This window comes from Crocuta crocuta, unplaced genomic scaffold (assembly GCF_008692635.1).
Source record: "Crocuta crocuta isolate KB4526 unplaced genomic scaffold, BGI_CrCroc_1.0 scaffold323, whole genome shotgun sequence".
In the NCBI taxonomy this organism is placed as follows: Eukaryota; Metazoa; Chordata; class Mammalia; order Carnivora; family Hyaenidae; genus Crocuta; species Crocuta crocuta.
The window spans coordinates 3,014,922-3,027,532 of NW_027536465.1; the positions used below are offsets into that span (position 1 = coordinate 3,014,922).

General features: G+C 54.2%; 1 protein-coding gene across 1 annotated transcript; it reads left to right on the forward strand.

The window, feature by feature from the left end:
* Positions 1-906: 906 nt before the first annotated feature.
* Positions 907-9,684, forward strand: LOC144218783 (pepsin F-like). The gene is made up of 9 exons (XM_077748753.1): positions 907-1,052; positions 2,116-2,278; positions 3,105-3,222; positions 3,309-3,427; positions 4,587-4,786; positions 7,189-7,305; positions 8,546-8,690; positions 8,804-8,902; positions 9,335-9,684. Exons 1-9 carry the CDS (start codon positions 1,000-1,002, stop codon positions 9,485-9,487), a joined length of 1,167 nt encoding a protein of 388 aa, XP_077604879.1. The 5' UTR covers positions 907-999; the 3' UTR covers positions 9,488-9,684.
* The last annotated feature ends 2,927 nt before the right edge of the window (positions 9,685-12,611 follow it).

Genomic DNA, 12,611 nt, shown 5'->3' on the forward strand with positions numbered 1-12,611 from the left:
GAAGGCAAGGACCACTTGTGTCTTACTTGACTTTGACTTTCTAGCACCCAGCCCAGACCCCAGCACACGGCAGGTCCTCAATACATGTTTGTTTATGAATAAAATATCTTTTGGAGGCATACATCACATTTTTTCTAATATTCAAATGGTGCCGGGGCGCCTGGGTGGCTCAGTCAGTTGAGCGTCCGACTTCAGCTCAGGTCATGATCTCGAGGTTCACAAGTCCAAGCCCTGCATCAGGCTCTGTGCTGACAGCTCAGAGCCTGGAGCCTGCTTCGGATTCTGTGTCTCCCTCTCTCTCTGCCCCTCTGCTGCTCATGCTTTGTCTTTCTCTCTCTCTCGAAAATAAATAAACATTAAAAACATTTTTTTAATGGTGCAAATCATTCTAGTGCTCTCGCCTAATCTCTGGAGCCGAGCGACATCTTACGTGCCCTTGGTCTGTGCCATCCCATCACCTCAAGTCACCTGTATGCCAGTGCGCTGTCCTCAGTGTCTTCACAGTGACATTTGACCCCCTAGTGATCGCCTCTCCACATGAGGATAGCGATGCATACCTCAAGAACCCCTGGGGAAACTGCAGAAATCAGAAAAGTCAAGCGTTAACACCTGGCGCTTGTTTTTATCGCATATTAGCAGCACCTTTATCTCCAAGCGGCAAGAGTCTCCACTCCTTGTTAGATCTTGTGGTTTGGGCTTTTTTCTTTCTTTCTTTCTTTCCAGCCAAGCCCCAAGGAAGAGATTACACCAGAAATCTCTGTATTCTGTACATTTTCTAAATCTCCTGTTCACAAACACTGATGGGATAAAGATCTTATCGGGAGGTTTGTATTTCTTATCAGGTCCACTTAGTGGCCCTTAAGGGGACAACTGGGACAGGTCAGAGCATATATAACAAGCAACTCTTGCTGGCCATTGCACGCTCAGAACCCAAGGAGAAGGCATATATAACAAGCAACTCTTGCTGGCCATTGCACGCTCAGAACCCAAGGAGAAGGCATGAAGTGGCTTGGAATCCTCGGGCTGGTGGCCCTCTCAGAGTGCCTAGTCACGTAAGTATAGGGACGTCAGGTGGCATCAGCTCTCTTTCTGGGCTCTTTCTTGCCCTCTTATTCTCCTGCCCATCCATGGGTAAAGAAGAGAACCTAATCATTCCCAGACTGTCTTAAAGTTCAAGTCTCCCTTTATTGACCAGAAGCTTACCATTTGCACTTTGGAGCCCCAGGTGTCTTGGAGCAGGCCTGCAGGGTTGTACGACTCCAGGGGGTGCCAGTCATATGAGCGATGTGAATGGCGCTCCTTGGATTGCTCAGTGCACAACCTGTGCAACTGTAGGCACGGTTCTGTCTATAGCATTTCTCCTGCATTTGTTTCTAGGTCTTCTCTCTGCTCTCTCTCCTTTTCCATATGTATATGTCTCTCTTATTTGTCTCTGCCTCTTTGGATGTCTCTGTGAATGCAAAACACGGTATTTTGTTTTTTTCTATTTTGAGTCTTTCTTGTTTCTCTACCCGCTTCATTTCCCTAATTTCTTCCCCAACTCCTCACTTCCTGCGTAACCCCTGTCTTCTGGCTGAGCCCCGGAAAAAGATCAAGAAGGATCCTTGCAGGCCCAATTGTGCCTCTAACAAGCAGCGTGACCATAGCCATGTCACAAACTCCCTGTAAAACGATGATGATGTTTTCCACTCCACCTCCCCCATCAGGGCTGCTTTGACAGAGACGCAGTAAGATGACAGATGGCTGCCACTGTCGAGACCTCCTAGCAGTCGGGTGCATGATAGCCATCCTTTTGCTTAACGCCCAAAACGTTCTATGTGGGGGGGATTATCATCATTCCACCTTTTTGCAGGTGGGGAAACTGAGGCACAGAAAGGCCATATGACTTACCCCAGATTACACAACAGAATCTGTATTCAAACCCAAGTTTATTGCCATGGTCTTCCAGTTGGGTTGGGTGGCCTGTCCTGATAATGAGATGACATCATAAAAATGCTTGGAAAATACACAGGAGCCTGATGGGCAGCGTTAAGATGTGGCAGTTAAGCTTTAACGAACACGGGGCAAGCCACTGCCGTCTCTCATCGGTTTCTCTTCCCCCACGCTGGCTTCCAGAATCCCTCTGACAAGGGTCAAGTCCATGCGAGAAAACCTCAGGGAGAAAGACAAGCTGAAAGATTACCTGGAGAGCCATCCCTACAACCTGGCCTACAAGTCTGATGACTCCGCAGATCCGGACTCGGCGACACATTTTGTGCCCATGAGGAACTACCTGGATGTGAGTGCAGTGGGGGGACCTACCGGGGCTCTGGCCAAGTGCTGGGGCTCATCTGGAGGTGTGAGTGGGGGTGGGCCGGGGCCAGGGCTCCCACAGACAGAAACGCCCGGGAACAGGGACCCCATTCACAAAAGAGAAGGCACTCATGACCTCGACACTTGGTCGGTGGTGACCGGGTCTGGCACTGACCAGGTGGCTTGGCCAGTGGAACCATCCATTTCAGTGCCAGCAGTACGTCACTGGGCACCTGTGAACCACAGCCCTTGGCTTGGGGGCTTTTGTTGTTTCTGAACTAAGCAAATCACTGAGCTATAGTTGAAGGGTGAGTCCTGTCTGATCAAATGACAAAGCCCCCTGTGAACCAAGTCTGACTCCCCAGGCAGAGGAAGTTCCGTCTCTAGAATGACACCAGTAAAAAACTTATTGAGCGCCTCCAGTATGGGAGGTTCTTGTTGACAGAGGGTTACTGTCTCTTCTCCAAGGATGTGTAGCCCAGCCTGGAAGACAGACAAAAAAGTAAATGAATGTCAAGTTAAAGGGCCAAGTGCATGGTATTGCTATTATACATCTTGAGTTTAGAGAAAGTGGCCTGGGGTGACCTAGGAGGGCTGCCTGGAGGAGGAAACACTCAAGCACGGCCTTGAAGGCTGGAAAGGATTTAGTGAGCTACAGAGGACACTGAAGAGCTTTTCAAACGGAGGCACTGGCCTGTAAGATGATTTCAGGAGACACGGGGCACCCAAAGGAGGCAGGCACCCTGGGAGTCAGGGAGGACCAGGGCAGCCCGGCCTGCCTTAAACCCCCCCCCCCTTCCCGGCCCCTGCAGCTGGCCTACGTTGGCATCATCAGCATCGGAACGCCCCCGCAGGAGTTCAAGGTCATCTTTGACACGGGCTCGTCTGACCTGTGGGTGCCCTCCATCTACTGCTCTAGCCCTGCCTGCGGTGAGTGCAGCCTTCCGGCTCGTGCCCCCACCACCCCGTCCTCCGTCCTTGGCAGACTGACGGACACTTGGCTCCTGTGTCTGCAGCTACTCACAACGTCTTCAACCCTGTGCGGTCCTCCACCTGCCGCATCTCGGACCGGTCCATCCACCTCCAGTACGGCTCTGGCATGATGTCAGGATTTCTCGCCTACGACACCGTCCGGGTAACGTGGGAACCGGACGCTGAGGCCAGCTGGCCGGGGGGAGGGGGAGGGCGATGAGCGATCAGAGGACTCGCTTAGGGTCGGGCGGGAGCACCTGTCTTTCCCAAAGTCCCCCAGGTAGCCACTGCCTGCCCTGCGGGGCTGTGCCCTAGACAGCCAGTACCCCTGCTGGCACAGAGACTTCGAGACTAGCTAACCGAGAAAACGGGTCATCGCGCTGGAGGGGCTTAGGGGCGCGGATGTGCGGCTCCTTTCCCCTTGGTTAGCCCCAGGCTCGTTTTGCTGGGGACAGGGAGAGGCGGGGAAAACCCGGCCACTTTTATATTCTCGGACTGTGCCAGGCACGGTGCTGGGGGCGTTCCTTGTCATACCTTGTTTGATCCTGTACCAACCTTACACGGCAGGCACTGTTACTGCCGTGACACAGAGGGGAAACTGAGGCACGGGGGGAGGGAGTCCCTTTCCCAAGGTCAGGCACCCGGTAAGCAGTGTCAGAGCTGGGAAGCAGAGCAGGGCTCACACGGCGGGGGCGGGGGGGGGAAGGCGAACTGAAAGGGGGGCTCTGGGTGCAGCCGAGTGCTCCGGGCTCCCAGGCCAAAAAAGCAGGGGTTGCAGAAGTGGGAGAGTCCTGAGAAATGGGTTCTTACCCTTGGGGGCCTTTGAGAATCTGATAAGCACCTGAACACACACACACACACACACACACACACACACACACATATACGTGCGTGCATATTTCCCAGGCAGAATTTACACAGGAGCCCCAACGGCTTCATAGTATAATAGCCTTCTCCCCTTGGTTGGACACAAAATCCACAATGAGTTGCAATGAATTCACATCATTTCTGTCGTCACAGCACAGAAAGGTCAATAAGAAGTCTGCCCTCCTCTCTGTTCCTTTTGTCCTCAAGTGGGAACGATTTGGTCCCACTCGCGTCTCAGGGTCCCTACCTGTGAAAAAGGCGCGATGTCCCAGAGGGGCAGGTGTTGGTTAAAATGCACAGCGCCACGCAAACGGAGCCCGCATCTCTGCTCTGGCGGGTCCTAACCATCCGAGGTCCGCCCAGGGCACAGCCGCCCCTTTTCCTCCCTGCCCACATCCACCCAGCCTGGCCCCACGTGCCAAACCTTTCCCCCATAACACCCTCTTCTCCCACAGTTCGGGGGCCTCGTCGACGTGGCCCAGGCGTTCGGCCTGAGCCTGCAGGAGCCTGGCAGGTTCATGGAATACGCAGTTTTCGACGGCATCCTGGGCCTGGCCTACCCCAGCCTCAGCCTCAGAGGGACCATCCCCGTCTTCGACAACTTGTGGAAACAGGGTCTCATTTCTCAGGAGGTCTTTGCCTTCTACTTGAACAAGTAAGTCCTGGCTGGACAAGCCTTTTGTCCAAATCAGCTGTCACATGCTTTGAGTTACATGAAAAATCATAGACAACTTGATCCTAAAGTTTCTTGAGAGACAGCCTAGTCCGGGGGTCAGCACACTATGGCCTGGGGGCTGTATGTGGCCCGCCACTTGTTTTTGTAAATAAAGTTTTATTGGCACACAACCAGGCTCATTTGTTTCCACCTTGTCCGTGGCTGCCATTGCTCAACAAGGGCAGTGCTGAACGGTCACAATAGACACCACGTGGCCTGCAAAGTCTACAATAATGATCATCTGGCCCTTGACGAGAGAACGCGGCTGACCCCTGCAGTCCAAGTGCCTCGTGTGACAGATGGGGACACCAAGGCCCCGAGAGGAGCTTTGCATACGGTTGCCCAGGCAGGTGCTCGCAACGGCAGGACTCGATCTCAGCCTGTAGGATTCTCCCCCATGGTGGGTAGTCAAGCCATCAGCAGATCTCCAGGCTCCGGCCTCAGTAGCAGGAAAAGCTGAAGTCCCGTGGCCACTTGAGGGTCTAGGGGAGGGCAGGGACAGGGGGGAAGCCCAGACTAGAGAAAGACCTTGTCGACAAACTGTCTTCTCCACCCAAGGTGGAGTTTGACCCGCAGATGTGTGTAGGAAGCAGAGAGTGTGGTGGAGGCTGTGCACTCTAAGAGGGGCCTGAGTTCAAACCCCAGCTCTATACCTAAACTAAAACAGAGCTGCCAAACCCCTCTGAGCCTCAGGAATACGAGACTCAGTCAAAGGAGAAGATTCATTCGATGGAGCACCTGCTATGGGCTGGCGAAGGAGGTTGCCAAGAAATAAGTACATAAAGAAAGGGAAAAGGCACCTCCGGATAGTCATTGGTTCCAGGGCAGCAACGAAACAAGGTGGTAGAACAGACAGTGATGAGCATGGTTGCAGATGGGCTACAGCAAAGGCGTCTCTGAGCTGAGACCTCTGTGATGGGAGAGGGCCAGACCCGGGGGGCAAGTTCCAGGCAGAGGGAGACCCGAGGACCAGCAAGGGGGCCGGTGTGGCCAGAGCCCCGGGGGTGGAGGGGATGGGAAGGAATTCTGGCAGAGAGGCGGGGGCCAGGCTCCCCTGGGTTTTAGTTGTTGTTTTTTTTTTTAATTTTTTTATTTATTTCTAGGAGAGAGAGAGAGAGACAGCATGAGCAGGGGAGGGTCAGAGAGAGAGGGAGTCACAGACTGAAACAGGCTCCAGGCTCTGAGCTGGCAGTCAGCACAGACCCCGACACGGGCCACGAACCCACGAACCATGAGATCTTGACCTAAGCGAAAGTCGGACGCTTAACCGACTAAGCCACCCAGGCGCCCCATCATATTTCTTTATTTTTGAGAGAGAGAGACAGTGCACAAGTTGGGAAGGGGCAGAGAGAAAGGAAGACGCAAAATCCGAAGCAGGCTCCAGGCTCTGAGCTGTCAGCACAGAGCCCGACGCAGGGCTTGAACCCCCCAACCTCAAGATCGTGAATGACCTGAGCCAAAGTTGGACACTTAACCAACTGAGCCACCCGGGCGCCCCTTGGCTCCCCTGGGGTTTTGCTCTAAGAGGGAGCGGAGACCTCTGGGGGTGGGGGTTAGGCAAGGAGGAGACATGATCCAATGTACATTTTTGGAAGCTCACCCTGGGAATGATGCCGTGGGGCGGAGGCAGGGAGTCCGGGGAAGAGGCTGCAGCCGCCTCTTTAGAGAGAGGGTGGCAGCTTGGTCCGGGGAGGTAGAGGGAAGAGGGAGAACAGGGCAGGAGTCAGGGTGTATACGCTGGAGGAAGAAACTGCAAGACTTGTTATGGAAGGAAGGAGAGGGATCGGCAGAGAAGTTTCCTCCCTCACTAACATTTTTTGGGTGCTCCCAGGACCTGCTGCATAACTTGCAGGAACAGTGCAAAATGCAAACGTGCTGTTTGACAAGGATTAGGAATTTCAAGACAGGGACGGCAGGGATGCGGGGCCTTGCCGAGCATGGGGCCCTGTGGCCACACCCTGTGTGCGCCTGAACACTCAGCTTTTCTGAAAGACCGCTGGCCAGACCTCTCTGGCCAGCGTGTCCTCCGACTGCATTTCCGGGCGCTCTGATCACTAAAGGGGGTCTGCAGAGGGGATGGTCAGAGCCAGCCCCGGAGCCAGACTGTCCAGGTTCGAACCCAGCTTCACCATTTCATCAGTCGGGCTTCAACCTCCCCGTGCCTCGACCTCCCTGTCTGTAAAAGGGAGAGCAGAGGAGAGCCTATGCCATGGGGCTTTGTGAGGTGTAGACAAGTGAGCCCTTAGGCAGTGCCCTGGGTGTTGCTGAGCTTGAGAAGAGCATCCCCACCCCCCGCCCCCGGTTAATTTCCATTCATGATGAGCCCCTCCTCTCCCTCCCAGAAAGGAGGAGGAGGGCAGCGTGGTGATGTTCGGCGGCGTGGACCACTCCTACTATAACGGAGACCTCAACTGGGCACCGGTGTCCAAACAGCTCTACTGGCAGTTATCTATGGACAGGTAGGCCCGGCTGCATGACGGCTGCCCTGAGTGACGCCCGTGCGTGACATGGGAGCCGAACTCTCTCTGGGAAGAAGCAGCAGGTGAAGGTCTACACCCGCCTGCTGTGGGGGAGGCTAAGGTAGAAAGGGGATCGGAGAGAACTCCACCAATCTGAACAGGGTCCTGGTCAGGCAGCCAACTGCCCTGCTTCATCTGGGATCAATGGGGTCCCTAAGAGCTTGGGACTGTCAGTTTGAAAACAGGGGACATCCTGAGCAAACCAAGATGGTCGGTCCTGCTAGGGAGAAGCTCCCCAGCATTAGAGAGAGGCCAGCTCCATTCCGGAGGCCTGAGAGCAAATCACACAAAGCTCCTCCCCTTCTCCCCCCCCCCCCACTATCCTGGGCACACTGTAGGGCAGAGGCCCTGACAGCGAGCATCAGGACGCTGGGAATCAGCCCGAGAACAGGGAGGCAATGACTGATGGGATTCTATGTGATGCCAGCAGACAAACACTTAAAATGTCCTTTGGAAGCTTCCATAGCCCCTGTCCCGCCCCAGGGTAGCTCAGGCATTGCCCGGCCATTGCACACACATGCTGGGGGCTGGTGGAGAGCCTCCTGCGGCTCCCTTCCTCTCATTCTGAGCACGTGCTGCCCCGGAGAACCTCCATCTTCACTGTGGGGGCCCCATCATGAGCCCCACACCGAATACAGGCCTCTCATTGTCCCTCACTCACTTATTCATTCATTCAACAAACATATTGGACATCTGCTGTGTGCTGGTCCCTCGAGGGAGGCACTGAGGATAGACCTTGCTCCTTCAGAGCTCACCATCTAACAGGGCAGATGTATAGGAAACAAGTCACACAAATAACGATTTACCCCTTTGATACATGCCCAAAACGAGGGAAAGTATGCCAAGATGACCAAGAGAGGAGACCTGACTGAGTGTGGGGGTAAGACGCCCCTAAAAACGTGACAATGATGCTGGAACCAGGAGGAGGAGGAGAATTAGCCAAAGGGAGTGGGGGTGCTTCTAGAAAGGGGTACCAGCATGTGCAAAGGCCCTGAGGCACAAGAGAGTTTGGTCCGTTCAAGAAGTGAAGGAAGTCACAGAAGGTTGGTAGGTCAGAACACAGGGCAACAGCTGGCAGGCGTGAGCTGAGGGCTGTTCTGGAGAGGACTGCTGGAGAGGGTGGTAGTGAAGGAAGCCCGCAAGGTGATCCTCAAACCTGCTTTATCCCCCTGTCTCTCAGCATCTCCATGAACGGGGAGGTTATTGCTTGCAATGGTGGCTGCCAGGCCATTATTGATACCGGAACCTCGTTGCTGATTGGCCCACCTGACGTTGTCCTAGACATCCAGAAGATCATCGGTGCCAACCAGTCCCACAGCGGCGAGGTGAAGGGTCATTGCCGCAGGGTGGCTCTCGGGCTTTCTATATGTAGAAGAATCAGCTGGGCCAACCTCTCTCTCTCTCTCTCTCTCTCTCTCTCTCTCGCTTTCTCTGACAGTACCTAATTGACTGCGATGCCAGCAACACTCTGTCTGACATCGTCTTCACCATCAACGGCATCGACTACCCAGTGCCAGCGAGTGCCTACATCCAGGAGGTAAGGAGCCCACAACCCCGGCAGGTCCGCAGATCCGGGACTTGGAGGAACGTCGGGTAGCAGCCCGGAGGAAAGGCCCCCTGGAGGCCAAGCCGCGTCATTGCAGATGCTCCTGAGCGGCCAGAGAAGGCCCGCCTCGGGTCCCTAGGAAGGCTGCCTGGAGGGGCTGAGCTCAGGTTTAAGAGCCGGTGGGGGTGAGGGGAGAAGGAAAGGCATTCTTTGCGGAGGGAACAGCCGGAGCGAATCAGAACCGGCAGCCTGGGAGAACCGCAGACAGTTCTGGTTCCTGCGCGGGCACCCCACCTCTGCCGCTGCTCAAAGAGCCACTTGGCTCACAGGAGACGAAGGGAATCCAGCGCAGAGGCTCTGGCTGTTGAAGGTGGCTGCAAGCGGGGGCTCGGGCTGCCTGGTGAGCGTTTCCGACTCCTCCAGGGTCCTGACAGCACCTGCTTCAGCAGCTTTGACAGTCTCAGAGGCAGCTTGCTCACCGCAGACTCCTGGATCCTGGGTGATGTCTTCCTGAGGTTGTATTTCACCGTCTTCGATCGAGCAAACAACAGGATCGGCATGGCTCCGGCAGTGTGAATGCTGGGGCTGCTCCAGGAAGCAACCATGCCCACCCCAGACGTGGGCGTGCATGCTCTCTCTCTCTCACACACATGCACACACACACACACAGACACACTCAGGGCATTCCTGCCCAGGGGCTAGCTTGAACTGTGTCTTCTGCTATGCAAAGCCCTGCTCTCAGTGGAGAATAAAAGACCTCATTTTCCACGGTGCTAATATGAATGAGTGCCTCTCTTTGGGTCGGGGGTGGGGGGCGGGAGAGGGTGTGTGTGCAGGAATCCGAATCAAGCAGGACTCCAGAATCCAGCCTGGACCACCAGTGAGACGGCCCCATCTCCAGCCGCAAGGCTACTGGGGACCCCAGGATTCAAGGACCAGAGCAGGTCGAGGTCTCGGTGACCCAAGAAATCAAAGGCCATCAGCTCATTGTTTCTCTCCCTCCCTGTTTCCCTTCTTTCATCTTTGAGTCTCTTCTTCTGACAAGTTTCTTTCAGTCTTCAACCTGAGCTGAAGGACCTGGGTGGGGGCGGTCGGACTCACGACTTCCCAGCCTTAAGGTCTCCAAACAGAAAGGGAGAAACCTTACAGAACAGCCTGGTACCAGGGAAGGCTCTGATTGGTCCACCTCAGGTCATGTGTCCAGCCCTGGACCAATCACTGTGGCCCGGGCATGATTGGCTCGACTTGGTCACGTGGCCTCATCTGTGCCCTGGGTGTGATTGACAGTGTCTTATAGGACCACGTAGCTTGAGCAGCCGGAGAGCGGTCCCTAAAAGAAGTGGCAGGGGTGCGTTTCTAGACAGAAGCGATGACGACGCACGCCGCCAATATCCGCCCTCTCCTCGTTCAGAGGGATGTTAAAGGATAGTAAAAATAGATTCTATTCTTTCGGTTGCAAAGGACGACCTGGCAGTGACCTTCTGCGCCAGGGGCAGGTGGGGGGTGGGGAGTGTTCTGAATGAGGCCCTTTAAACTAAGATGCTTCCATCGGGGCCTCCTATAGCGAAGCGGGCAAAGGACCCCAGCCACCAACTCTCTGCCACCTACGAGGTCCTCTCCAGTCCGGCTTCCCAAGTGGCAGACCCACGTGGACCCCTGAGCCCTCCCCACCCCTCAGAAGCCCAACAGGACCCCTCCCTTGGCCTCTAAGACCTCTTTAGGGAGACAGACGCTCATGTAAAAGGGGACCTAGAGTGCACAAAGCCTTCAGCCTTCCAGAGCCTGCTATCCTGAGTGTCCTCCAGGGGGGTACAGCTATAAAACCATTTGGTTTGAGCTGCCTTGGTTTGGGAAGTGGGGGGTGGGGGCATCACTTCTTGCCACCTGGAGACCCCCCTCCCCCAGGCAGAGGCCCAAGACAGGGCAGGAGGATCAAAAGGCAGAGGGAGGGAGGCCCAGACAAAAGGAGTAATAACGTAGAAAACGACATCCTATCCCTATGCATGGTACTGTCATTATTCCTAAGGGACAAACAGCACAGAAAGTGGCATTTCTTCTTTCGGTATCTTTTCCTTTGCCACATATTTACTGAGCACCTACGATGTGCCAGGCACCGTGGCGGGACCCTGGGATAGAAGGCTGGATTAGCAGGGCGCCTGGGTGGTCTGGTCGGTCAGTTAAATGTCTGACTCTTGATTTCTGCTCAGGTCATGATCTCATGATCTCATGGTTCATGAGATCAAGCCCTGCACTGGGCTTCGCGATATCAGCTTGGGATTCTCTCTCTCCCTCTCTGCCTCTGCCCCACTCTAGCGAGTGCACACACACACTCTCACTCTCTTTCTCTCTCTCTGTCTCATGAATAAATAAATAAACATCTTTTTAAAAAAGGGCTGGATTAGGAACCCACTGTTCGACAAGGAGAAAGAGACAAATGATAACACCCACCTGTGAGTGCCAGGTGGCAAAAACAACCAAAGTGTTAGTAGGAAGCCAGAGGAGTGACAGGCTTTCTCTTCCATGAGCCAGGGAAAGTTGGGGGGGAGGGGCTGGCATTGCCACCCAGCCTGAAACGTAGCCCCAAACCCTGCAGTTACCAGCTGTGTGAGATGCACTGTGTGCCCACTGTTATGTCCTAGACCCTTTGCGAGGGAATAAGATTATGATCACATGGGGAAAGCATAAGGGAATGCAGAGGAAAAGGTGAGACCAGAATTCATATTGCTTTTACTTGTTTTTATTTTTTAAATTTTATTTATTTATTTTGAGAGAGAGAGAGAGAAAGAGTATGAGTGGGGGAGGTGCGGAGAGAGAGAGGGTGAGAGAGAGAATCCCAAGCAGGCTCCACACTGTCAGCACAGAGCCCCATGTGGGGCTCGAACTCATGAACCCGTGATCATGATTTGAGTCCAAATCAAGAGTTGGATGCTTAACTGACCGAGCCACCCAGGCGCCCCGGTATTATTTTTAAACAAACAATAAAAACCCAGAAATGGGCTTAATGGAGACTCAAGTGGACAGTTTGTAAAACTCATTTTCCAAGTGAGTCTTCATGGAACTTCTCTGTTGGACAGAAACCACCATTAAGAGCAAGAATATGCTATCTCACTGTCTCCCCCATGACCCTCCTGCAAGGCAGGGTATGTTGTGCCCATTGTACAGATAAGGGGGGGGTGTCTCTGAACTTCTGGCTCCAACTCCCAGTGACAGGCACATAGTAGGCCATCAGGAAATACACGCTGAATAAATGAAGAGATGAATTAGTAAGTGCTGCCCTCTAGCGCACACTGCTGCCTCCACGGTGGGAGACCTGTGCGGGATCAGTGATCTTTCCATCACCTGTAAAGGGGCTTTGCTCCCCTAAATGAGCCTAAGCTCAAGGCCGGAGCTGGTGTCTTTTTTTTTAACATTTATTTATTTTTGAGAGACACAGAGCACAAATGGGGGAGGGGCAGAGAGAGAGGGAGACACAGCATCTGAAGCAGGGTCCAGGCACTGAGCTGTCAGCACAGAGCCCGATATAGGGCTTGAACCCACGAACCATGAGATCATGACCTGAGCCGAGGTCGGAAGCTTCACCGACTGAGCCGCCCAGGCGCCCCAAGGTGTCTTTCAATGAACCAAACTTTCCTTGAGCCTCTGTATGTGTAGCCTGTGCCACCAACAGGGGCATAAATCCTGATCTTCAAAGCAAAAATCC